This window comes from Nannizzia gypsea, genomic scaffold (assembly GCF_000150975.2).
Source record: "Nannizzia gypsea CBS 118893 supercont1.4 genomic scaffold, whole genome shotgun sequence".
In the NCBI taxonomy this organism is placed as follows: Eukaryota; Fungi; Ascomycota; class Eurotiomycetes; order Onygenales; family Arthrodermataceae; genus Nannizzia; species Nannizzia gypsea.
In genome coordinates, this window is record NW_003345198.1 from 2,630,689 (window position 1) to 2,655,939 (window position 25,251).

The following is a 25,251-nucleotide window of genomic DNA, read 5'->3' on the forward strand; positions in this document are numbered from 1 at the left end:
TTTGCGGGAGCGCATGTATATATGTATATATGTGTATGTCTGTATGGATGGATATGGATGGGGGGTCTCGAAGGGTTCTGTTTGTTTCGTCGCTTTTCGCTGGATTGCATGGAGTCCAATTTGATGTCTTCATGTAACATATAGGCATGATAAAAATATGAATACGTATACTACTATACTATTCTCCCAGAGCGTCAGTGTGAAAGGTTTTTGTCATTAGAATGGAGATTTTGCAACTACTGTAGCTGTCGAGGTAAGAGCGTGTGAGATTCAGGGGAAGTTCGTATGTATACACGCGACCAAAACATTCACATCGCACACATTCATACTCATCACATAACTAAGTAAGCCCAGTTTTATAAGTGATGGCTGCATTTTGTCATTATTTATTCTTCTTGTGGCTGGCGAGCAGCGCCTCTACTGTGTTGGCTGGTGGTAAGCCATTCCGCCGACAGCTGCGTATACACACTGACTAAACCTACATAGAAGACAACACAGGCCATCGAACTCTACTAATAGAGCCTACGGTTACTCAATTACAAAATTATGCTGCCCTGGGAGATTCATATGCCGCTGGAGTAGGCGCAGGTTTTGAAGTCGACAATGGTTGCTGGCAATTTGCCGACAGCTACCCAGGCCTGCTCAATCGTAGCAACTTGCTTCCAGAGGCCCATACTTTCCAATTCCTAGCATGCTCAGGGGTCAGGATGCTGGACATGGACACATACACAAACCGTGCCGAGAGAAAGTTGCACAGGTCGGTGGCCGAGTATATTGACAAAGTCGAGAACGCAAGTGTTGCAACTTTGTCTATTGGTGGCAACGACGTGGGTTTCTTTAACCTGCTCAATGCCTGTGTCTATAACTTCTACGGCCCATTCTCTGGCTCATGCGAGAATATGCTAGACTTTGCAAGTGCGGTCGTACACAGCAGTCAGTTCGCCGAGGGCTACAACGCGATGCTAGACTTGCTACTGGAAAGGAGGGATTTGCCTTCCTTCAGGGTCCTTGCGACTGGATATAGTGCCTTTTTCGACGATTCACTGACAGAAGATTGCAACAACTATACCCTAAGTTACTGGCCTGGTTGGTGGCATCAGAGTCTCACTGTCGAGCTGCGGAAGAGAATGAACAAGATCTGCGAGGACTTGAATGCCAAAATTGGTCAGATAATTGAGGCACGATCGGATGACAGAGTAATATGGGTTAACTGGGCACCTCGATTTGACAAGCACCGCTTCTGCCAACCGGGAAAACCACCCGTAAACGGCGATGATACTTGGTTTTTCGACGTAGAGTTCCGAAGTTGGGTCCCAGATGAAGTCGTTGATATCGAGACCTGCGAGCATGAGTCAAGCCTGTCCGGGGACTGGGGGGAAAGGGCTTTGTGTGGGGTAGCAATTGTTAAAGCAAAGTTTCCCTATGCAACGACGCAAGGTGTCAATGACAGTGTAAGTGCCAAAGGTGGTCGTGAACCCTTTGCTCCGAGCACAGCAAGGCTGTTTCATCCAACCTTACAGGGGCATCAGGCTATTTTAGAAGAGATACGTCGTGTTTGGCCGTATGATTAGAAGCATCCGCAGGTATCACTCAGGGCATTATTGAAGGTACAGTGAGCTGTGTGTTTGGAGAAGTGAGATCTAGCATATTCTTAGAAGAGTCACGAATAAGCCAGCCTTGGTCTGGTATCTATAATGAAGGATTGCAGTTGTCTATTCATACTCGTTTGTACAGAGTAGAGGGGTTGATGAAGGTCTTGGGTATTAAAGACGTTCAATGCAAATGAAGTAAGAAAATGTATAAGTCAGAGCTTGGACTGCACACAGAGACCAATTCCACCAAGGACGAGGATCATTCCTAGCCAAGTTTCTAAAACTCATAAGTCAGTATAAATATGCACGAATCCCCGTGATGTTAATACTCACCTTTGGATATCACTTTGCCTTCAACGTACCACTCCCCCAGGACTGTGAACAAGAACGCGGTCGAATTTGTTATCGGGACAGTGAGACTGAGTTCTACACACCCAATCGTCAGAGAAACTTTTGACTAAATGTACGGCAGCCAATAAAAAGAAGATGATAGTGATTACCATGCTTTCCAACCAGTAAGAAGAACCAGATGCTTCCCGTCAAGTTAATTAATAAAGGAACGGAATATGCTGGGGTGCGCAATAGATTGACCACCGTCCAGAATACAGAGACAACCTTCTCCTTCAACCATGCAACCGAGAGGAACGATTTCTTTTTGTTCCTCGCAGCAGCCTGATTGACTGTCTGCTTGGCCTCATTTCTCGCATTGAAATCGACTGCCGCGCGGCGGATAAAGGGTGTCGTAAATCCCCACGCTAAGCCGACTAGCAAAAAGCTCAGGAGATAATTGAGAACACCGGGTTGCTCCATAGGTGGCGGGGTATCTGGATCCATCTATGTTGCACGACTTTGAGGTTTCTCGTTGTATGCGAAACTGCTTGTCTATTCTGTAACTCCCTACGTCCGGAGTACTTTGTCCTAGTCTCGGTCTCAGCGGAGGTTGAGTTGAATTAGTCATCCACCCGCAAATCGTGGGATACACGTGATATCACGTGTTAGGGGCTGGACCATGTTCTTGGCGACTTCTCAAGAAAGCTTATAATAAAAATAGCCAACTATAATCTCCAACTAAGATACCTATGCAACTACCTGGACATTTGATTAACGAGATGCAGGATGTGTACTCCAAGCATGACGTAGGAGGTTACACCTCAATACGCAGCGATAATGCGATTTGATGGATGGAATACCTGGTCAATATGATTCGGGTACTTTTATACTACCGACAGGACAGTCTTCAGCTCTAGAAAGTGAGTGCATGGATTGTCCTTGTACTTATGACGTTGTACAGGCAATTCGTGGCGTGATAGCTACATAATTGTGAGATTATCCAGGGAAATTTAAACGATTATCAGCGGGGCAGATGCTCTAGAGCTTCGAATAATCTATATGCTCTGGTGTGTGTGGGTGTGTATATATATGCCATGCTTACACCTGGAGAAATGACCTGCTCATCCTACTAAACAACATCAAGCATAAAACAGTACAATGGCACCACAAATTCCCTCTCAGCAATGGGCTCAGGTCTGTCCCAAAGCAGGTGGCCCACTCGAGTACAAACAAGTTCCTGTTGCTTCGCCAGCATCTGATGAAGTCCTCGTCAACATCAAATACTCGGGTGTCTGCCACACCGACCTCCATGCCATGAAGGGTGACTGGCCTCTTCCCTTGAAGACGCCCCTTATTGGCGGGCATGAGGGCGCAGGTGTGGTCGTGGCAAAGGGCGAATTGGTCTCTGAAGTCAACATCGGTGATCATGTTGGCGTCAAGTGGCTTAACGGCTCTTGCTTGTCGTGCGATTTCTGCGAGCAGGCTGACGAGCCGCTGTGCGCTAAGGCGCAGCTGAGCGGGTACACTGTGGACGGTACATTCCAGCAGTACTGTATCGCGAAGGCAGCGCACGTATCGCCCATCCCGAAGCATGCGTCACTGGAAGAGGTGGCACCCGTATTGTGTGCAGGCATCACAGTATACAAAGGCCTAAAAGAGGCTAACGTTAAGCCAGGAAACGTCGTGGCTATTGTAGGTGCCGGTGGTGGCCTCGGTGCCTTAGCACAGCAGTATGCTAAGGCAATGGGACTACGGGTCCTTGCTATCGATTCAGGAGACGAGAAGAAAGAGTTGTGTGAGAAGATGGGCGCGGAAGTAAGTGTTTTTGTTCGGCATCTTTCAATCTAAAGTGGACATTCATTTTAATATTTCTAAGAAATTCCTCGACTTTACCAAAACCGACGACATTGTGAACGAAGTTAAATCGGCGTCTCCGGATGCCCTAGGGCCCCATGCTGCGCTCCTTTTGGCTGCTGCAGAACTCCCCTTTCAACAGGCCACGGCCTACGTACGGCCACGAGGGACCATTGTTGCTATTGGCATGCCTAAGAATGCCTACTTGAAAGCCCCCGTGTTCCAAACCGTGACCAGAATGATATCAATCAAAGGTAGCTATGTAGGTAACCGGCGAGATTCGAAAGAAGCAATTGATTTCTTTAGTCGAGGCCTAATCAAGGTACCCATTAAAACGGTGCCACTGGAAGAGCTGCCAAAGGTATTTGACCTCATGGGTAAGTTCCCTTTCTATCTAGTGTATTTGGTACGTTGAATATTGAAACCCGCTAATATAATCGTCATCGAATAGAGCAAGGGAAGGTCGCAGGCCGTTATGTTCTGAAGATGCCAGAGTAATTATAATGAGAAGCTGGGACGGTATTTTGATGGAGAATACAATATGCATGAGTTATATGAAATTGAATATTTTTCATTCTCGAAGTTTTATACGGCTCTTATTATTGCACTAATTTTTTTTGCAGTTCTTGAATACAAGTTTCAATATGTCAAGTATAACACTTAATATTTAGTCGGGAGATAAAGATTGACCTATATATATAAACGTAGATATGTATTTACAATCAGAAAGTCCGCTTATAGATATGTTCCAATAAACGCAGCTGCGGGTAAATTTCCAAAAGTTCGTATAAATTGATACGATCCAAAGACACAATAGATATCTCATAAATTTCAGCTTAGGTGCGTTGCATATTGGAAATATTGCATCACTTCTGCCCTACTTGTCTACCTGAGCCATGACGGTTGAGAAAAGTGTCCTTTGGCGATGATTTATTATCCAAGGGGTTGTCCAAGGGCCCATTAACGGTGTTATCCAAGGGCTTTCCGAGAGCAATAAAGGCACGGTCTTTCGACAGCTGCTGAACGGAGGTATCGGACATCTGACCCATCCAGTGTGCCGATCTAGCCCCCGTGGTAACCCGACATGCGGAAATAAGATCGCCAACGGTTGAAATGAACACCAGGTGAGAATCATCTGCTGAGGTGATATCTTCAAAGGTGTTGGTACGCACGCGATCTGCCTCCCGAGACATTTCATTGCAAATATCAATACAACCTTTGGTGCCCTCACTTTCGGCCTGTAATTCCTCCATTAGCCTAGCATCATCCGCAGAGCCACCTGAATTTAATGCTATGAATTTCCCTAGCCTGGTGTTTGCCTGTCCTGAACGCTGTTCCATCTCGGTGTAGAAGGTGGTAAGCGTATCTTGGCAACCTTTCAACGTATTGATCGTTGCATCCTTGAGCTCCGGGGATGAAATATCGTTAAGTCGACGATTCCGGACCATGTTGATATAACCATCGACCTCGGCGCAAATCTCGAGACATCTGTTGGTGTTCTCTTTTTCTTCCTGGATATTGGCCAGCTCTTGGTTCTTCTCGTCGGATAATTCAGCGCCGGAGCTTCTGAGCGCATTGATCTTGCTCTGTATGTCCTCCAGATGTTCTTTGAGGTCAGATGTAGTCTCCGCGACAATCGTTTTGTATCCTTTGAGGGTTTCCGCATTAACATTGGCGTTATGACTAGTTACCAGGAGTTAGTAGAGTTATTTTAACTAGTTAACGAGTTACCCAAAGCAAAGCAAAACCTAACTGAATGAAGACCTTACAGAATGGCACCGCCGATTGCAATACTAATTGTCGACTTATATCCCGATATCATAAGCTTAAATCGAGATATATCCTCACCCATGTATGTTAACTTGGCCCAGTCACGGAAACTTGTCCTTGAGCCATCGGAGTTTGCAGTGCACTTTTTGATTACAGCATCAAAGTCCTGGCACACAATTCCGCACCGAAGCAACGGGCGCTTAAGAGAATTAAGCTCCGAGCCACTCTCTCTAGTATGTCGTTCGAGGTTATTAAGGACTTCTTCCAGGTCCCTGAGCTCTTCTTTAAGCTCACGAACGGTTCTCTTATTTGTCTGGAAGCTCTCGATAGTCTTGAAGAGGGCTGTCGCTGACCCGAGAGTAAACCCCGCCAAAGTAATAAGTCCAGAGCTAATTGATATCGGGTCTCCCATCATGATGAAACGGTCAAAGAATCGCTCTCTGTCAAGGGCGTATATATATAGATAAAGCGAGACACGGCTATCAATAAAGGAATATCACTGCGGCGCTCGTAAAACTATCAACAGTTATCTCGTCGCATGGTAGCCACACCTTTGCCGACTCATCCGCACCCAAATGCCTAACTAGACTTGGACTAGTTATAGTTACTCACCAGGGATGCAAGTCACATGTCGCTCGTAACTATCCATGGATGTGTTCTGGATATAATGGAGAATAATTTTGACCCTCTTTAGGATATACTTGATTTATTATAACACCCAAAATCGCGCCGATCGTTAGGCGTGTTTGGTAAGGCACCCTCATACCTCCTTAATTATACCAGGTAGTTAACTTGGTTTTCCATTTTGACTGCATAAGAAACATAAATCACCCAGCTTTGAAAGTATGGGAAATGCTTCTCTTGACTCTTTTTGTACTAACATTAAGCTGCTAGGACAAGATCAGAGCTACTCAGCCAGTCCAGGCCTACGGGAGGAAATCCAGGGAGAATCACAGAGATGCAGAGCAGGGTGATGCGTCTCCGACACTTTGCAAGTCAGAACTGGCAGACGTTCCGGCGACGTCCGCTTGCAGAGATCTCAGGTGCAGTTGGTGATCTCGGGACCTTCCTACCAATCCTAATTGCGTTGACCGTAAACGAATCGATTTCACTACCAAGTACGCTGGTGTTTTCGGGAATATGGAATATTCTTACGGGCCTATTTTTTGGTATCCCGCTGCCTGTTCAGCCGATGAAGGCAATTGCAGCTGTGGCAATCGCGGGGAAATATAGTGCTGGCCAGGTTGCTGCGGCTGGACTGTTTGTGGCTGCCTGCATATTTCTCTTGAGCGTGACTGGAGCTTTGCGCTGGCTTTCTGGCGCAGTACCTATCCCGGTTGTCAAAGGAATACAAGTTGGAGCTGGTTTGTCGCTTGTTGTATCTGCTGGTACTACGCTGAAGGGCTCTCTCTCATGGATTCAGCCATCGTGGGCAGATAACTATATCTGGATGATTGCTGCATTTGTTGGCCTTGTGATAACAAACGTTTACCGGCGCATTCCCTATGGACTAAGCGTGTTTATCCTAGGCCTAGTGTTTGCTATTATACGTCTTGCAGTTTCAGGGGATGGCCTCCTGCCTGGTTTCCGTTTCTGGAGGCCGTGGCTTACTGTGCCGGGTCTACTGGATTGGAATTCTGGCATTCTTGATGCTGGAGTCGGCCAGGTACCACTTACAACGCTCAATTCTGTCATTGCCGTGGTGCACCTTGCTGCAGACCTGCTACCGGACGTACAAACTCCAACGGTTACAGAAATCGGATTGAGCGTAGCTGCCATGAACCTGATTGGCATCTGGTTTGGATCAATGCCAGTATGCCATGGATCCGGCGGTCTTGCAGCTCAATATCGATTTGGAGCGCGATCCGGTGCCAGTGTCATTTTCCTAGGCCTTGTCAAGGTAATACTCGGTCTGCTATTTGGCAATACGATTGTTGACCTGCTGGCGAAATTCCCCGTCGCATTTTTGAGCGTGATGGTGATTGCCGCCGGCCTAGAGCTAGCTAGCGTGGGCGAGTCGTTGAATACGTCCTCGGCCTGGGACTTGGGCTCGCACGGAGACGGCAGAGGCTTGACCGGAGTGATCTCGGGGGCATCCCTAGACACCGACGAGCGGAAGAAGAGATGGACTGTAATGATCGTCACTATTGGAGTGCTGGTCGCGTTTAAGAATGACGGGCTAGGCTTTGTAGCTGGTATGCTATGTCACTGGACATATGCTCTCCCGGCTCTCGTCGACAAGCTGCGATCCAGGCTTTCCCATGGCAGAGTTAGACTGCCCACAGACAGCTGAGCATGTAACTTAAATTAAACACAATTCAGGCCCGGCTGCTACCCAAGACAACTCCGTTTCTGCCATCATCATCCCATCCCCTGGCCTCGAAAATGGCTGGAAGTTGATATAAAGACAGAGCTGAAACTTCCGCGTGGGCTGAGCACTAAACGCGCGCTTTCCCCTTTACGGCCAAAAGCGGGACGCTAATCCTGTTTAGGTTATTTATGAGAGATTCGGCCAAGACTTCTCCATCCCAAAAGTTTTTGATGCGATGGGGAGGAAGTTGATGATTTGATAAGATCTTTGGTTCCTTTGGCTTTCAGCGGCTGATGATACGGTTTTTGGTGCGGACTGTAATGCTAGTGGGGCGCAAGCATGGTTTATTCAGCTGGCTTTGAACCGAAGATCTTCCTTCGGGCCGCCGTATAAAATGGCTGGTCGAGACTCCCTGGTTGCTGGATTCTTTCCAACAAGCTACTACTTCCTCTGCTACTGCCCAAAATATATCGATTACTATCACTTGATAGTATATATCCCTCTTTGATTTTCAAGTTGATTATACCCAAGCCTATATACATTCCTCACCATGGCCGACGGACTTCACCTGAAAATTGACTCTACAAAGGACAAGAAGACGCGAACGTACAGGGTTACGTGCGGCGACAACCCTGCCCCTATGTACACGGTCCAGATAAACAAGAAGTCGAAGCCGCATGCTAAAGTGACAAAGCACGGCATACCGGTTAACAACCATCCGCCACCTCCACCCCCCATGCAGCAGCAGCAACCACCACCGTATGGCTTTCCACCACCAGAGCATTTTAACCAGCCATATAACCAGCCATACGCTCAACCATATAATCAACCGTACAACCAATCATACAATCAGCATTCTTACCCGCCCTCCCAGCCACAGAGCCAATCCTACTACCAAAGTTTTAACAACTATCAACCTCCACCCGGCCAGGTCGTCGGCACATTGACGTTTCACGATCTGTCCTCCAAGATCGATGTCTCAATAAGTGGATATGATACATCAATGAGACGCCCTGACCCTCTGGCCTCTGGCCGCAAGTTCCTGACTCGTAGCATGGGGAAGCTACAGTGGAAGGAAGACGGTCTGTTCAGCAGTAACCAGAAGCTGGTGGATGAGAGGCGCAATGTGATAGCGAAGTACAATAAGGATGACCAAGAAATTATTGTTCTACTGCCACCAAATCAAATTGACCAGCATCTGGATATGATTGTCGTCACAGGGATCGGAATCATCGAGGCCGAAAGGAAGTCAGACGATGACGGTGATATTGTCGAAGGGATCCTTGATTTCATTTGAAGCTGAAATTGCTGCTTGATTGATTGTTTTTATCTCGTTCCTGATAATTTTCTGTTCCTTTTGTATTTCATGCTTCATACATCTTACTCCATAGCATTGTCGGCGTTAATTTTACTCTATCGGACTTACTCCGCTTAGTCACCAATTTCATGTTTACATTTTCCTTCTTTTGGACTAGTGCCGGAGTCCCCCGCATTAACTCCTTAACGCTGAGCCTCGGCCCAGAGCTCTGGAAGACTTAAATAAGCCAATCCCAAGAGCAGATCCAATCGTGAGATACCGACTATCCAAATCAACTTCAAGAGAGAACGGAAAAGGGATAAACGTGGCTAATATGGATGATTCTCCTGGTCTGACGGCCGAACAGGCCACTTTTTTCAACGATAATGGCTTCCTAGTGATCCCCAACTTCCTGTCCAAAGAACAGGTCAACTCGCTGCTTGATACAACAAACGACCTCCTAGACAATTTCGACATCACCACCCATCCTCTCACCCGCTTTACTACGGGAGATGACCCCTTGTCGAAATCTCAGCATGTCGGCGATGACTACTTCCTTACGTCCAACGACAAGATCCGGTTTTTCTTCGAACCCGGAGCGTTTAGTCCCGATGACCCCTCCAAACTCCTACGACCCAAAAACCGCTCGATAAACAAGATAGGACACTCGATACATTCTCTGTCCAAACCTTTCTCAGATACAACTCATACAGGGCCAGTGGGAGCTCAAAATGCAGCAATAGCAAGGGCTTTGGGCTTTCGTGATCCTCGCGTGCTCCAGAGCATGGTGATTTGCAAGCAGCCTGGTATTGGCGCTCCAGTACCCATGCACAAGGATTCGGAGTTCTTATATACAGACCCGCCATCTGCTGTTGGATGGTGGATTGCGCTGCAAGATGCTAATGTGGAAAATGGGACTCTTGGGTTTTGGAAGGGCAGTCATAAGACGGGTAGGGTTAGAAGGAGATTCGTAAGGGCGAAGGCGGACTCTGAACATGCTGGAGGTACCGAGTTTGTTGAATGGGATGGACCGAACCTGCCTACTTCTATTGACGAGGAGAGCAAGGGAAAGGAAGATTACGCACCTGACGAGAAGGATTATGAACTTGTGGAGATCAAGGCTGGATCTCTGGCGTTGATTCACGGGAATGTTCTGCATAAGAGCGAGAATAATCCAAGTGACAAGTCGAGGTTTGCGTATGCCTTCCACGTCATTGAGGGGGCTGAAGGGTGGAAGTACGATGAGCGGAATTGGCTCCAGCCCCCAGAGGGAGGGTTTACAAGGTTATTTGGGAACAATTGAAAGTTAAGCATTTGATTTAATAACTTTTTTTTGTATATCCCAGAATACACAACTCCTTACGTGAATAACAAGATCATGATGCAACGCCAAACAGCCAGGGTGTATCACCAATGAATAAATCCAAGACATGAATATAGACTCGCAAGGTGAAGAAAAGATTGCACGGGTCGTGTCATACTTTCAGCATATCTAACATCCCCCTTGTCTGCCACGCTTGCTGAGCTCGCTCAACCTCCTCCTCTACCCGTCGATGCAGTTTGCGGACCATATTATCAATGTGCACTGACTGGCCAAGATTTCCTGAGTAAATATCCAGAATATTCATAGAAACTTCAACGGTCAAGTCGACAAGCCGTGGGTCGGGGATGGCTTTGTAAACCCAGTTCAGTATGGGCTGTAGCGTCCTTTCGTCTCGATTCGCCAAGGCAGTGCGTAGTGCAGAACGATGTCGAAGGGCAGTGAGTAAAGTGATGATGATAATCTTATCCCCTCCCTCAAGGGCCCTGTCCAACGAGCTGCTATACCTGCCCTTACGGAGGTCATTTTCCCATGCACTCTCCCGCTTGCGCTTCTTCTTTCCCCCCTGGTCAGGATCGATGACAATATCAATTCCGTCACCAACGAAGTCCATACCACGCAGTCGTTTCTCCCAACCTTGACCGCGGCCCTTTAGCTTATTCTTCCTTGCCACTTCGCGGTCATGCTCTTCTAGTTTCCCTTCGAGCAATGCTTTCATCTCCCGTTCTCGCTCTCTTTCACGGATCTTTTGTTCTCCGGACAGTCGGGTGCGAATTGAAAGGACACCGGATTGCATGCCTACTGCGATATGCTTATCCTCTCTCTGGGGCCCAGAGCTGATTACTCCCAGGGAAAGGATGGGGGATGGGTATTTAGTTCCTCCAACGACGTTCCATCCAGTCGTCTCAAAGACCTTCATGTGTCCGTCCAGGGAACCGCTGACAACTCTACTTCCCTGAGAGGCGACCGATAAACAGGTGACGGTTTTCTGGTGGCTGTTGATCATGTGCAGCGGTTTTCCGGCAACGACGTCCAGGACGGCAATCTGATTGTCCGCGGAGGCGAGGACTGTTGTACCCAGCGGCATAGGCTGCACGCTCTCTATCGGCGCAGGCATCTTGAACGTCATAACCGCCCGGCCTTCTGCGCGGGTATCCCATAGCCTGACCGTCTGATCATAACTGCCGGAGATAACCAAATTCGAGGACTGAGCTCCGGGCATGAATGTGCCACTTCGAACATAATCCGAGTGTCCTGCAAAGCTTCTAACGCTCTTTTCACTGGGCAGGTCCCACAGTCGAACGGTCCGGTCGTCACTGGCGGTCAACAAATCCGTAGCACAAGACGGCGAAAACTTCGCTACCCATGTTGGCTGCTTATGTTCCTTCCATGTCCGTAGTATAGACCGTGAACCGACATCAAACACCTGTACGGCACCAGTCTCGTCTCCAGCGACCAGGACACGGCCGTCAAAACGTACATCCGAGCATCGTGTGTTATCGTCAAACCGGGTAATGGTTTTGAGCAGCTTTCTCGTCCTGATGGAGTATATCTGCACCCGCGCACCGGTGGTCACTGTGAAGATGTCTGGCGGTTGGATTGCGGCGGGCGATGACGATGACGTGGGCGCAGGTGGCTGGGATATATGTGTTATGGGTGTGTTGGAGGGAGAGGAAAGGAGCAGGAGAGACTTGAAAGACCGCCAGTAGAGCTGCTCTGGGGTGAGTCGCGTGGTGGGAGTGGTGGGCAGCTTCACCTGCGGCAGGGGCAGGACGGGGGCAGCCATTGCGGCGGGTAAAGCCGTGTAAGTGGTGTGTTTCGTACAGCTGCGGGCACTATCCCTCCATGCTCAGGTCTTGCGTCCCCCTTCGAGTCTCTTCTATCTTCTAGTCTTAGTCTTTGCTCGCTTCTCGTCTTCTTCCTCTTCGACTTCTTCTGCTTCTTTTTTACTTCTCTTTGAATAAGAAAAAAGAAACAAAAATAAAATTTTATATCGGAATTCGTCTTTATGTTTATCCGTATTTCTCTTACTAAGCAGTAACGTGACCGTAGGGCTGAAGTGGGTCCCACACGTGACCCATCCCAGCCACCCAAAAGGGGAAATCCTCTGATTGGTCACTTTTTCCACCAGCCACCATCTTTTTTAAGTTCCTGATTAGTCATCATCTGTACCGCCCAAAAAGTTTGCTTTTTCCGCTGGAGCCAAAAAGCAAGAAAAAGGACGAAAGCGAAAGCGGCAGAAAAACAACGACGTCGCTTCGTCTCTGCCAACGCAACTCGTACACGCTTGCTCTGGCTGGATTATACAGGCTGCCGGCTCGCTTTCTGCTGTCTTGTTCCTGCCTGTCTGCCGCTCGTATTGCTGTCACGGCTGGCGGTTTAGCTGCGAGGCTTCTGGAGAGCACATCCTATCTATATATATGCTGCTAGATAATGCCCCAGGCAAGGAAGAAGCTGTTGTGGTACGTCACTTAACCCAGCCGACCCCGGTCCATTGACATTCTTGCGTACCCTAACCAGGCTGTGCTCTTCCTCTGCTGCTCTACTATGGCCTTCTATGCCTTGATATTGAACGTTTCTGCCGCTGCCAACTTCTCGCTCTGCCTTGGTTTTTTGTTGTTGTTGTTGTGGTTGTTTTGCCTTCCTAGAGGGATGATCTGCTGACCATGTCATAGCCCTCGTTATTAACAGACCTGATTCAACTCCACCCATCATGTTGACAACAGCGACGAAATTGGCCCTCGGCCAGCATACCGCAGGGATATACGCCGACATGTCTATCGACGGGCCCGAGATTGGCACGCTGGTCGCCATAATCGACCGCGCGAAGAACCTCCCGAACAGGAAGACGATGGGGAAGCAGAACCCGTACTGTGCTGCGCGGCTGGGCAAAGAGGCGAAGAAGACGGAGACGGACATGAGAGGCGGACAGACGCCCAAGTGGTATGACCAGAAGCTGTGGCCCGACTCTTGCTGTTTGACCCCCGAGGCGGAAGCAGGCGGTGTATAATGTCTGTATACCATGCTAATTACGCGATATAGGGACCAAGAACTGCGATTCACCGTTCACTCCTCGCCGGATTACTACCAGCTGAAACTCTCTGTCTTCAATGATGACAAAAAGACCGACCTTATCGGGGAAACCTGGGTGGATCTGAAGAACGTTATCGTACCCGGTGGCGGACAGAACGACTTGTGGCACAACTTGCAGTGCAAGGGAAAATATGCGGGCGAATTGAGAATGGAGCTGACGTACTACGACACTCGGCCCAAGGACGAAGCAGTCATTGAGCGAAGAAAGGAGGCTGCTGCTGCCGAGAAGGCCGAGAGGAAGGGCATAGCTGCCCCGCAGAAACCTCAGCCTAGCTCAAGGAGGACAAAGGGGCCCAGGCGGAGGCCTTTGCCAGACGATCCCACCGGTTCAGCCCCCCCATCCCATCAACCATCACATAAACCAGCAAAGAAGCTGGTTCAGCAAGTACAACCAGCACAGCCCGAGCACAGTGCTCCCGTCAGGCCTCAACAGATACCCAGCAATGTGCCCCATGCCAGCCAGGCTCAGCCTGTGCCTGTTCAGCATACTGCTGCCCCTAGTACTGCTCGACATTATGAGACGCCAGATGACCTTCATCAGCAATGGGAGGAACCCGCCCCTGCTCAACCTCTAGCGGCCTATTCTCATAATCATCCTCACCAGCCTCAACAGCATTACCAAGGTGACTATGAGAATGCGTACTCCCAGCCAGAAGTCTCCCAGCCACCGGTGCAGCAGCATCAGGCCATGGTGCCGGTCCAGAATCAGGCCCCCCCTACCGCTCCTGCTCCCTCTGTTTCAGCTTCTAGTAACAATTCGTACGGCAATCCACAGGCGGAGTATTACCGCGAGCCCGAGCGTATAGAGTCTCGCCAGCGACATAGCCCTGACAATCATTATGCTCCACAGGAGCATGTAGCACATCAGAATAACTATGATCAGCAGATGGATGGCCATTACTCTCAAGCCCTTGTTGCTACGAATCACCATCGTGGCCCATACGAGACGCCTCCAAGGAAAGCCGTTCGTCAGTCTGTTAGCTCAGATCCCCGGCCAAATAGTCATCATTCACATCATCAAATATCCAGGGGATCTGCACATGGTACTCCGGACGGATACAGCCATTATCATACTCCTCCCGAGTCTCGTCAGCTACAACTTACTCAAGCTCCCGCCAACCACTCGGGTTCTCACCATCACTACAGTTCTTCGATGCCTAGGAATGACGTGTTTCATGAGAGCCCCTTGAGAAATCCTATTAGACAGTTGGAGTATCATCCGATCAACAGCAGCCATGGCTACAACCCAGACCATGGGTATGGCCATATGCAGCCGCAAGTCCATGAAGCGGATGAGGAACATGATCTTCCACCGCCTCCTCCAATCCATCGCGACGGGCTTGGGAAGCAACCAAGTCCAGCACAGCCGGAGCCAACTCAAGTCATGGATCTCCAATTAGCCCATCGCTCTCAGTCAATTCCAGTCCCGCAACCACTCAGCCTCGGTAGCTCTAGAAATTCCCACCGATCGACCGGAGAAATACACCAGGAATATGTTGCTTATTCTCCCCACATCGCGGCCAACAGAAGGTACAGTACTTCGCCGATTCCAAATGAGCAGATTTATTCCACCTCTCCAACACCGTCATATCATTCTGTTGCTCAACCCCAGGAATCGGTACTAGTCTCAGAACGACCAATCACCTCTAGCGGTGAATCGATCCCATCTTCTCTCATTGCCGGCTATGAACAACCGGTATCCACGTCGTCAGACCTTATTGTTGCTCGCCGCCGGAGCGATATCTCCATGCACCTGGATCATATCGAGGATCCTCCAACTCAAGCACTACTAGACAACAGGGTTGCCAGGCGGCAAAGCTATGTCCCGCTCCAACAAACGCCCACTCGTACTTCTCGCTCACCTGTACCAGAGCGCAAATCTGTCTCGCCTGACCCTCGACAAGTCCCTGCCCGGAAATCCCTGAGCCCACAGCCACCCCCAGTCGCCGACCCAGACTCTCTTCAGGGGATACCATTTGGCCCCGATTCCTATGACACGCTGAATCCTAATGCTTCTCTCTCTTCCGCCCTCATCCAGCCTGCATCCCCATATGAAACGCCCGAGCAAGCCATGGAAGCTGCTCGCCAGCATGAAGTCGACAAACTGCGCGCTCTCGGACCTATTATCGGTAATGACGGTAGAGTTATTGATCCATCTGACCATCTTCCCCTTGATACCTGGGCGCCTGAGCCAGAAAGGAAACCAAAGAAGCCAGGAGTAGTCGTTCGGTTCAAGCACACCTCACACACCAATACCGTGGGTGCACGAGTGACAACACGAGAACGAGCAAGTACTTCATCCAGTTCTTCTAGGCATTCATACCAGCCTTCTTCTACACAATCAAGCGGCGGCACTCCGCCAGCCAGGCCCCCTAAACGTATCACGTATGTTCCCCTATCATCCAGTTCAAGTGGCGAGAACACATCTGCTACTGGTAACGCCACGGACCGCCCCTCATTTTCATCTCGTCAGAGAGGCACCAGTCCACTTCCTCACCGAGAGAGCTTCTCTTCGAACTACTCCTCTCCCGCAAATGTCATGACACCTCCTCATTATCGCGCACGGCAGGCAGCCCAGGCACAGGCTCAAGCTCAAGCTCAAGCCCAAGCAAACCGGCGCTCGCCTTCCCCTTGCCCTCCCACCCATCCCTTTCACTCCCATTCACCCTCTCATTCAAATTACTACCAACAAAGCGGACCGCCTATCCCAGCTAAGGTACCCGTTCACCCTGGCTCGGACGCCTACACCAATGGCGGTATGGGAGGTGAACTAGACGCCCTGAGTGAAGAGATGAAGAGAATAGACATTGGGCTCGGAAAGAACTCGTCTAGTGCACTTGTTAGGAGAGGACGACAATCTTACATCGAAAATTATGAACGCTAATGCCGATCCGACTAAAACGTGATATGCATGCACGAATACACGGCCTCATCCCACGGTTTTTCCTATTTCTTGCTCTTTCCTCCAGTTATAATTTGCTTATTGCTGGTCTTTTTCTTCCCCTTCCTTCATTTTTCTCCTTGCCCCCCCTTTTTTTCTTTTTCACTTTTTATCTTTATACATTTTCATTTTTGTCCTCTTGCTTCTTCCATGTTTACGCAATTTGCATATCGATCGGATCTGGAGCGGATGGGTAATTTCTTTGGCATGCTTGCTTCGCTGTTCTTGCTTTCTTGAGTTTTGTTTTAAGGATAGCCGGGCTAACCAGGGAATTACAATCATTGGACCGGTGCAGACGGATACAATAATAGGGTAAGGCAGGTTGGGCGGTTTAGTGGGCGGTAGGTTCATAGTGGCCCGGCACCTTTGTTGCTTGCTTATTTCCTGTTACTGCTATTTTTGTTTCCGGATATCTCATTATAAAAAAAGACCCTGGCTATTGCTTTAGAGACGATATATTAGAATTCCACCACTTTCTGGATCTGATTTTCTTTTCCTTTTAGGAGGGCATTTTATAGATACTTTTCCTAAGCTTATTATATTATCATGATATTGGTGTGCACTCCTATTCTTATCCTCACTACTATTTGGTTAGAGGAGGGAGTTTGTTTAGCGCATTAAAGGCCTTTTGGGGTTCATCATTCAACGATTAGATGCCAGTTAAGTCTTGTGAATAGCACTGGTTGAGCATCTAAGAAACAACCCAGAATCCTTTCTAGGCAGAATTACATGTAGTAGTGTATGTATGTATAAATGCAAACCAATATGTTCATGGCATTGGTAGGCCCAGGAGCCAATAAAAGTCAAAATTCAACCAACCCACATCAAATATCCAACGCACCCCTAAGAACTTCCTCCGCAGCAATACCTGCCGTCCACATCGCGGAGTCATAGTCATCGGGCGTACTGGGATGCAAGGCACCGCCTTGGCCCAAGGCAGATTGATTTTCAAGGGCCTGGGTTCCATTTCCTGTGTTGATTTTGGCCATTTCTTCATATAGAAGGGCTCTTTCTAACCTGCTGATATATCCTGAGAGTCTGATATCTGCACTATTTGTATCATTAGTAGAGTCATTATCGTTATGATTATCGTTATTATTTTCTCCTCTTTCATTATCGTCGACGTCTTGGATATTATTCTCCTGGTCGTTATCATTGTCATTATTGTTATTATCAGCTGCAACATAGGCGCCGGCGAGCTTGTTAGCCCACCATCTTGCGCTCTTATTTGTGTTTTCCTGTGCGGAGCCAACTTCATACTCCTGGAGAAGGGAACCGATTCTTTCAAGTTTGGGGCTGCCTTCAGTTGCCCAGCATCCGTTTCTTGCGCAGTAACTCAGGAACTCTCGCCATGTTTCATCTTTGCCTGAATCGACCAGGACGTTTGGATTCCCTATTACGATGACTCCCTCCTTGGCTCGAGTCAGGGCAACATTGAACCGCTTCTTTTCGCCCACTAGACCCAGGCCAAGGGACTGGTCTTGCTTTACAAACTGTGCGCCCGGCCGCGTGCGCGTTGTGCAAATTATGAGAAAGCGGGTTTCAAGACCCTGGAACGCCTCCAGCGGGCCGATGTTGACCGAGTGCAGGTCGTGAGAGCGGAAAACATGTCTAAGATGCGTAACCTGAGCTCTAAAGGGGGTTATGATGGCAATTTCATCGGGGTGGATGGCCAAGGATGAGGGGGATTCTGAGGTGCCTTTGCTGAGTTGGTCAGAATGATGAAGGAGGGATTTGACATAATATAACGCCAGATAGGCTTCTCCAGGGTTAAACACCCCATTCCCCGCGGACCGGTGGAGGAGTTCTTCTACCTTGTCTAATGAGGAGTTACAGCTGAACAGCACTGGCCAGCGGTGTGGGGCCTTCCACTCAGACCAACTTGGGACAGGGCCATTTGGATCAGCGGGGGCAGCACAGGGGATGAGGGTGTCGCTGTAAAACAGAACAGAAGGGACTGGTAGAATGGCAGGGTGTGAACGATAATTACGGGTTAGGTTGGTAAATGCGGGCCGTTGGATAGGGAGCATCTCCTGGACAAGTTTAATATATGGCCCTGCGTTCCGGCGAGACAGTGGGTGATCTGCATAGAAAGGATGGGAGAAAAGACGCTCGAAGAGTGAGATGGAGAGAGAAGTGTCGTAGTTGTGAATCCGGGGGCCTAGTTGGTGGTGATCACCTGCCATGACGAACAGGGGCAGACTTGATTTGTTGTCTGTAGGCTCGTGGATAGGCAAAGGGCTAGCCACTACAGTTAGCGGAATACACACTGCCGGCTCCGTGTCATGTGCTGCTTCATCAATCAGCAGGGCCGTCCAATGAAGCATATCCTGGGCCTTAACGGAAGCCTTTGGCGAGACTGCAGCCACGGTTTCGCATGCAAGTTTCATAAGGTCGCGGTTGGTTAGACGAGCCTTCACGAGCATCTCTGCATCTCTGCAGGTGGTAACGACAACCTTGTACCCCATCATGGCGTTGAATCCAGGAAGAGAGAAAAGGTCGTTGTCTATGTATGTGTAAGGCAGTAAGGCACTAGGCACCTCCGCAAACGTCCTTGACCATCCGTTGAGACGGAACATTTCACCTGGTTTCAGGTGGTAGGCTAGTCGGATGGCTAGAGTATCAGCGGCAGGGTTAGATGGTGCACAGAGTAGAATGTGCGGTTCGACGTCTGAAGAGTAGTTTAGTAACTGCAGGGTACATTCCACGACTGTCTTCGTCTTTCCTGAACCTGGGACACCAGAGATCAAAAAAGGTACGTTGCCATAGTTTCTGGATACTATCGAGTCCACAGCCTTCATTTGTTCATAGTTGAGATCCGGGTCCACCCAGTCAAGGTCAAAGACACCCTTCGGAAGAGTTTCTTGGATGAAGCCGTATTGTGACTCCGGGAAGAGCATGTGGCGGAACCAATTGGTATCATCCTGAACGTTTCCAGAACACCCTTCTGGGATGGAGGGAGAAGACTGCGGCCAGTTCCAGCCGTTCTCAATGCTAGTGACAGCCTCCCAGAGCGGCACATAACGATTAGGCTGAACAACGAAGAGTATATTGGCAAGCCATGATGAGTATGCGGAACTGATGGTCATGTCAAAATGGTCGATTCGCAACCTGATGACCTCCTTTGTTCTGGACACGCCCACTACTACTGAGTGAAGCTGCTGGCCGTTGAAACCTGGGGCGATAGAACCGGTAAGCGTAGGCTGGTTACTTGCAAGCCACTCCACTCCCCTTGTCATCTGGTTTGGACAGTGTAGAATCTGACGTACGAGGACAGTATCTCCAAGCTCGATGGCGGGTGCATCGTCCTTGAGCCCCGGTACTCTGATCTCAAATATGCGGCGTTGCAGGTCGACAAGGGCAACTGGCACGTTATAAAGACACAGCTGGGCTAAGTCTAGAGTCTGTTGATAGGCCTCGAGCAAGAGACACTCGTCGAAGTAGTAGAGATAGCTAGATGGGACCAAGTTCTTTACGTGCAGGGACACGGAAATGGGAACACTCCTGATGGGAGGCATGGCATGAGAAGGAGCAGGTTCAAGAAAGAGACCGCCAGCAAACTGCTGGCGGTATGCATTGAAGTCTATAGTCTTCAAGGGCACGGTATATTTACTCACGGCCGGGGAGCGATTGATGGCCAGCAGGTAAGCCGGTGTGTATGGCTGGGCAAAGGGGTGTGGTGTCCATGATGAAAGGGATCCCTGGGATCGAGGACCATGGAAGCGAGCAGGTCCAGTGGTGATATTGGCACCAGGATTTGGAGTTTGAGCTGCTAGAGGCAGGACTGGTGCTGAAACTGCAGTTGGATATGACACAGCTCTGGCATTATTGGCGGAAATAGCGCCAAACTGAGGCCTATATGAGTTGAGGCTGGTTGTCCTGAGCTGCTCGACAACATTGACCTGCCGGCCCGAGGGGTCTATGATGGGGATAGCAGCTCTCCTCGGGCGTGAATGATCCATGGATAACATTAGGATATCCGGATTGGTGCGTGAACGGCCAAACCAGTATATTCAGCAGTCCATTCTCATCGGCTAAGGAGGTTTTCTCAAAGTTCCTTGTGTCCTCGTGTCCCTCTTTGACCCGAATGACTATCTAGGCAGGGGATAGAACAAAGAAAACAAACAAAGGCCAAACCCAAGTTTAGTGGATATAGGGCTTCAAACCTGACTGAAGCCACAGAGGAGGGCGTAAGAATTAATCTAAGTCCTGGAGGGCAGAGAGTGTATGTGAAGATTGGTCACTCGAGCGTGAGCAGGACAGGAAACAAGGCTGTCGTGGGAGAGGAGCCGCCGGCCGGGCCAGAGACACGCAACTCTGCGAAACGGCGCTTAACCACACAGCACTAGGCCAGAGACCTCCAACCTCTACCGGCGAGCAGTCCTGATATCATGGATGCCGCTTGAAAGTGAGAGAAAGCAAAGAATGACGAAGAAGAAGAAGCAAAAAAAGAAGAAGAAGAAGAACAAGAACAAGAACAAGAAGACGTCGTCGTCCTTTGATGTCTTTCCCGGGGCCGAAAAGGGTAAGCCACGGTCCTTTGTTTATCCGGCGGCTCAAGTGGCTTATGTAAGTGTGACCCCCTTGCATGAGAAATCTCACAAAGAACCGACGGCGCATGAGGCACTCTGCGCCCGGCCAGTAATGGAAAGAACCGGCGGGGGAGACTAGGGTGGCTTTTTTCTGTGTCATCTTCCAGCTGTCAGGCTGTACAACGTGGTTGTTGCTCGCTAAAATGGTGGCTTCTGAGTGGCTGGCAGTGTCTGTACTATCAAAACCGACAAGCTGGTCCGGCTCTTTCATCAGATAAGGTCGCATGGCTCAGTTGGTTAGCGCGTCGTACTAATAATGCGAAGGTCGAGAGTTCGACCCTCTCTGTGACCATCTGATTCTTTTTTTGCTTCATGTTTTTTTAAATATACTAAGCACATATATATGGTGCTGTTATAATTATATATTATTTAACTATCCTTTTTTGTTATTTTTTTTTTTCGAAAGAATAAAAAAATAAACTCTCGAGGTATATAAAATAATACGTACCGTATGAGGTAAATTGTGGTAGGAAAAAAAAATAAAAAAAGAAAGGACTGGTCACAGAGAGGGTCGAACTCTCGACCTTCGCATTATTAGTACGACGCGCTAACCAACTGAGCCATGCGACCTGTTTCCATGCTGACTTTGACCTCTTGGTCCATCTTACTCAGGAGGTAGTCTGTCCTGCTCCTGATCACTCCTTTTGTTTACTCCGTACTTTTAACGTCCAGCAAAGACAAGGAGACAAACAACCTCGGAGGTTCTATAACTACAGGCCTTTTTGACGGCCTCTCTCTCTCTTTCTCAGTCAACCAGCAGCAACAGCGCGGTTCAGTGAAGGTGGCTATGAAGAAGATCTGCACGCAAGTTCAATCCTCCTACAAGCCGTTGCTCCCCGCCAATCACCAGGCGGCCCTTGGCTGAACCGTCAACCAGCGCGGCCAGGGATAGCCAGACAGCACCCTCTTGGCTGGCGGGCTGGCTCGAAAGTTGGTAGGCCTCCTGCTTCGCTTGATGTCACAGGACACTGATGTCTACGGGAGTATAGCCAGGCAGGGACAAAGGCCATCAGTACGAGAAAAATTCTCCTTTCGCCATATGCTATCTACGTGCTTGTGCTGACCGGGAAGAGATAGCGACGCCGTTTGTCATCGCTGCGGCGAGCGCCACTTTTGCGAGCTTACATAATCAAGAAGGGGGAAAGGGGACACAAACCTTCGTCAACATCAACTGTCGACTTCATCCCCATTTTCGCTCGCAAAAGGAATACGGAAGAACATACAGAAGAGACGTGAAGTGACGCCAGACGGAAGGACGGACGGATAGACGGCATCAGGCAGGCAGTCAGCCAGAGCAACGGCGGAACGGGGCTCTTCTAGGACCGATAGGCTGCATCATCGCCATGCACGGCTGCTCCCGCGACCCTACTCGTGTGGCAACCGGCTGAGGTAACTACTCCCACGGGAAGCGTTCCAGAGGAGCCAAAAAGCATCGCCAGACAGGCGGAGAGACAGAGAGAGTGAGAGACAGATATAAGCAACAACATCGACGCAAGGAGTAACGGGTTGACAAGGGCCTCCGTCACAGGCCAAGGCTAGCCCTCTCTATATTACTTTATCCTGGCGACAGCGCTCCTCTTCCGCCCCCGTTTGAACCAACCAGTTTATTTTATATCGCTATTCACCTCGTCTTATTTTCGATCGTTTCGCCTTCTGTACCGTACCCTACTCCATATCCAACTCTTCCGTACTTATTCGACACTTCCCCCGCCATGGTGACTCCGGTGGAGTCTCAGCACCCTGAGTCAATGGCCTCCTTTGCACCGACCAGACACTTTATCCGTGTCTCACTCGCCTGTGTCCAATGCCGATCACGGCACCTAAAATGTGATGCAAAGGCGCCTCGGTGCTCTCGCTGCCAGACAGATGGGAAACAGTGCACATATCTCAAGTCCCGCCGTGGTGGGCGTCGCAGGCCGACCTCTTCTCCCTCCCCCGTACCTGCAGAACTCCCCATGCAACACTCTGCCTCTTTGCCGCCACCCCTGGACTGTGCCTCTCTTCCCGTACCAGACGAGAATATCTTCAATGATGCCTATTGCGGAGTACCCAGGTCCATCCCAATGGTGACACCCACTCGCGCCACCACCACAACCAGCAGCGGCAGCAGTCCAGCTACCAACTCGGAGACGCACACGGAAGATTTGCTCAATATGTACTACAAGTACTTTCACATCTCGCACCCATGTGTCCTCCCCCGGTGGTCCTTCCAGACACGCCTGGCTCAGGACCCCGCCACTCTGCGCCCACTGCTGCTGACAATGCAGTACATCGGTGCTTTGTTCACTCCCTCGGTCAATTCCTCTGTCTTTGAGCCTGAAATACTGCAGGCGTTTGCGGACTTGAGAGCTTCCGGCGCAAAGCCAACTGGTTACCACGTCCAGGCCTGGATGTTGTACTCTGTGGCAGTGTATTGGTGTAACGAGATCGAGAGAGGGCTCAAGCTACTCGACGAAACTATCCACATGGCCCTCGACCTGGGTATGCATCTGGGTTCCTTCGCACAGCAGTACGGTGAAAATAACCGACTCCTCGAAGAAAGTTGGAGGCGGACCTGGTGGCAGTTATATGTCATTGACGGACATGTTGCCGGAAGTACCCACACTTTCCCATTTAGAACAAGCCACATACAGCCAACGACCGCTCTTCCGTGCGAGGAAGAACTTTACGAAAAGGGGGTAAGTTATACCCTAATAATTGCCGCGACGGCAGATTTATGTAGGCTGAATGTTAACCGTTTCTTTTTCAACTGGGCTGCAGGACATTCCAAAGCCGAGAACCTTGTATGAGTACGACATGCGTGAGTTCGCAGATGATGAAGACCAAGATTTCTCATCATTCGCGCATCTTGTTGGCCTTACGCGTGGGCTAGACCTTGCCTTGTCTGGGCGCAGACCAAACAACCCAGACCCACCCAGTGTCGTATGCTCTCGTGTAGACACCTGCATGCGGGCGTGGTGTTCGCTTATACCTCCAAAGAAACGCTGTCTTGCCCGTGAAGACGGTACCATTGACGAACAGCTATTTAAAGCAAACATGCTGGTACATACGTAGGTCTCTCTTTTCTTATTCTTATTCCTTCGTTTTTGATACATCTGGTTACGCCCAATGACACCAATGTGGATTGTAAAATTGCTAATAATTATTAGATATATCGTTGATCTGCACCGTGAGCTATCAAGTTTGTCCTACAGCCCGATCGAGTCCGTGTCAAGATGTGCCCCACCAGCACCCGCAGATGCCAACAACCCAAACAAAACTCCGAAGGATGTTCAGATACACACCTCTAAGGTTTTGCTTGCGGTGGATAAATTCAACGATCTACTCACTCTCCCCACAACCATCATATCACATACTCCCTTCGTCATTTGCATGATTGCAAACACAACCATCGCCCATCTCTCGGCTTGCAAGCATCTCTACCGTGATAAGACTCTTCAGATAGAACGAGAGCGTATCCGGCTGAACATGGGCGCTCTTAAGACCCTTAGCATGTACTGGCCACTAGGGAAACGGACGTACCGCGAGATGGCGACTATAGCCCGTGACATCCTGTCCCTCACCGATAGAGATATCAGCCCTATAAGTAACTCGGACAGAGCAGCGGTCAGATCACTAGACGCTTCACCACCAACAATACAATCCACTCCCCCACCTCCTCAACCTCCTCCCGTTGCTGCTCCTACTCCTGTCCCTGCTACTACTCCTACTATTGCCGCCACTCAACCTCCTAGCACAGCACCTACTAACCCCATTATTCACAACCATCATGGCCAACAAACATCAATGGTGCCAAACACCACCTCACACGGCGTAATAATGCCACAAGCCCATCCAGCTTCCTATCCTGATGTCTTATCTTTCGATTTCAACGGTATCTTTGATATTGGTGACTTGTTTGACAAATCCATGACTTACGATTATTCTGTATTGTCACTTCCCTCGTCCGTGACACAGAATGTTTCTTGACGCATTCCCCGAGATCATGATTTATGCCCGAAACTCCTGCTGTTGGTTTAGCTCTGGCTCCTTTGTTCTTTTCTTACCTTTCCATCGGTTATTTTGAATACACTACCCTGATATATGTGCACTTGATCATGCACTCCTTTGGATATCCTGGGTGATGGGTTTTATGAACAGGCCTCTGTTC

General features: G+C 49.4%; 11 protein-coding genes and 2 non-coding genes across 13 annotated transcripts; 8 read left to right on the forward strand and 5 right to left on the reverse strand.

Annotated features, from left to right (window-relative positions):
• Positions 1 to 365: 365 nt before the first annotated feature.
• Positions 366 to 1,571, forward strand: MGYG_05689 (hypothetical protein; the record flags this gene model as incomplete). Its single annotated transcript, XM_003173054.1, has 2 exons — positions 366 to 435; positions 487 to 1,571. 2 exons carry the CDS (start codon positions 366 to 368, stop codon positions 1,569 to 1,571), a joined length of 1,155 nt encoding a protein of 384 aa, XP_003173102.1.
• A 233-nt stretch (positions 1,572 to 1,804) lies between these two features.
• Positions 1,805 to 2,426, reverse strand: MGYG_05690 (integral membrane protein; the record flags this gene model as incomplete). The annotated part of the gene is made up of 3 exons (XM_003173055.1): positions 1,805 to 1,869; positions 1,926 to 2,018; positions 2,093 to 2,426. The coding sequence occupies 3 exons, from the start codon at positions 2,424 to 2,426 to the stop codon at positions 1,805 to 1,807; spliced, it is 492 nt and encodes a 163-aa protein (XP_003173103.1).
• A 654-nt stretch (positions 2,427 to 3,080) lies between these two features.
• Positions 3,081 to 4,274, forward strand: MGYG_05691 (alcohol dehydrogenase 3; the record flags this gene model as incomplete). Its single annotated transcript, XM_003173056.1, has 3 exons — positions 3,081 to 3,737; positions 3,799 to 4,153; positions 4,228 to 4,274. The coding sequence occupies 3 exons, from the start codon at positions 3,081 to 3,083 to the stop codon at positions 4,272 to 4,274; spliced, it is 1,059 nt and encodes a 352-aa protein (XP_003173104.1).
• Positions 4,275 to 4,642: 368 nt separating this feature from the next.
• Positions 4,643 to 5,961, reverse strand: MGYG_05692 (hypothetical protein; the record flags this gene model as incomplete). The annotated part of the gene is made up of 2 exons (XM_003173057.1): positions 4,643 to 5,459; positions 5,546 to 5,961. 2 exons carry the CDS (start codon positions 5,959 to 5,961, stop codon positions 4,643 to 4,645), a joined length of 1,233 nt encoding a protein of 410 aa, XP_003173105.1.
• Positions 5,962 to 6,504: 543 nt separating this feature from the next.
• MGYG_05693 (sulfate transporter) lies at positions 6,505 to 7,839 on the forward strand (the record flags this gene model as incomplete). Its single annotated transcript, XM_003173058.1, has 1 exon — positions 6,505 to 7,839. The coding sequence occupies one exon, from the start codon at positions 6,505 to 6,507 to the stop codon at positions 7,837 to 7,839; it is 1,335 nt and encodes a 444-aa protein (XP_003173106.1).
• Positions 7,840 to 8,407: 568 nt separating this feature from the next.
• MGYG_05694 (hypothetical protein) lies at positions 8,408 to 9,154 on the forward strand (the record flags this gene model as incomplete). Its single annotated transcript, XM_003173059.1, has 1 exon — positions 8,408 to 9,154. One exon carries the CDS (start codon positions 8,408 to 8,410, stop codon positions 9,152 to 9,154), a length of 747 nt encoding a protein of 248 aa, XP_003173107.1.
• A 334-nt stretch (positions 9,155 to 9,488) lies between these two features.
• Positions 9,489 to 10,457, forward strand: MGYG_05695 (phytanoyl-CoA dioxygenase; the record flags this gene model as incomplete). The annotated part of the gene is made up of 1 exon (XM_003173060.1): positions 9,489 to 10,457. One exon carries the CDS (start codon positions 9,489 to 9,491, stop codon positions 10,455 to 10,457), a length of 969 nt encoding a protein of 322 aa, XP_003173108.1.
• Positions 10,458 to 10,629: 172 nt separating this feature from the next.
• MGYG_05696 (U3 small nucleolar RNA-associated protein 15) lies at positions 10,630 to 12,261 on the reverse strand (the record flags this gene model as incomplete). The annotated part of the gene is made up of 1 exon (XM_003173061.1): positions 10,630 to 12,261. The coding sequence occupies one exon, from the start codon at positions 12,259 to 12,261 to the stop codon at positions 10,630 to 10,632; it is 1,632 nt and encodes a 543-aa protein (XP_003173109.1).
• A 927-nt stretch (positions 12,262 to 13,188) lies between these two features.
• On the forward strand, positions 13,189 to 16,452 carry MGYG_05697 (hypothetical protein; the record flags this gene model as incomplete). The annotated part of the gene is made up of 2 exons (XM_003173062.1): positions 13,189 to 13,418; positions 13,518 to 16,452. 2 exons carry the CDS (start codon positions 13,189 to 13,191, stop codon positions 16,450 to 16,452), a joined length of 3,165 nt encoding a protein of 1,054 aa, XP_003173110.1.
• Positions 16,453 to 17,333: 881 nt separating this feature from the next.
• MGYG_05698 (potentail helicase MOV-10) lies at positions 17,334 to 20,471 on the reverse strand (the record flags this gene model as incomplete). The annotated part of the gene is made up of 1 exon (XM_003173063.1): positions 17,334 to 20,471. One exon carries the CDS (start codon positions 20,469 to 20,471, stop codon positions 17,334 to 17,336), a length of 3,138 nt encoding a protein of 1,045 aa, XP_003173111.1.
• An 848-nt stretch (positions 20,472 to 21,319) lies between these two features.
• On the forward strand, positions 21,320 to 21,393 carry MGYG_10553. The gene has a single exon. It is a non-coding gene; the product is annotated as a tRNA-Ile (tRNA).
• A 204-nt stretch (positions 21,394 to 21,597) lies between these two features.
• MGYG_10554 lies at positions 21,598 to 21,671 on the reverse strand. The gene has a single exon. It is a non-coding gene; the product is annotated as a tRNA-Ile (tRNA).
• Positions 21,672 to 22,813: 1,142 nt separating this feature from the next.
• Positions 22,814 to 25,070, forward strand: MGYG_05699 (hypothetical protein; the record flags this gene model as incomplete). The annotated part of the gene is made up of 3 exons (XM_003173064.1): positions 22,814 to 23,779; positions 23,862 to 24,151; positions 24,251 to 25,070. The coding sequence occupies 3 exons, from the start codon at positions 22,814 to 22,816 to the stop codon at positions 25,068 to 25,070; spliced, it is 2,076 nt and encodes a 691-aa protein (XP_003173112.1).
• Between the last annotated feature and the right edge of the window lie 181 nt (positions 25,071 to 25,251).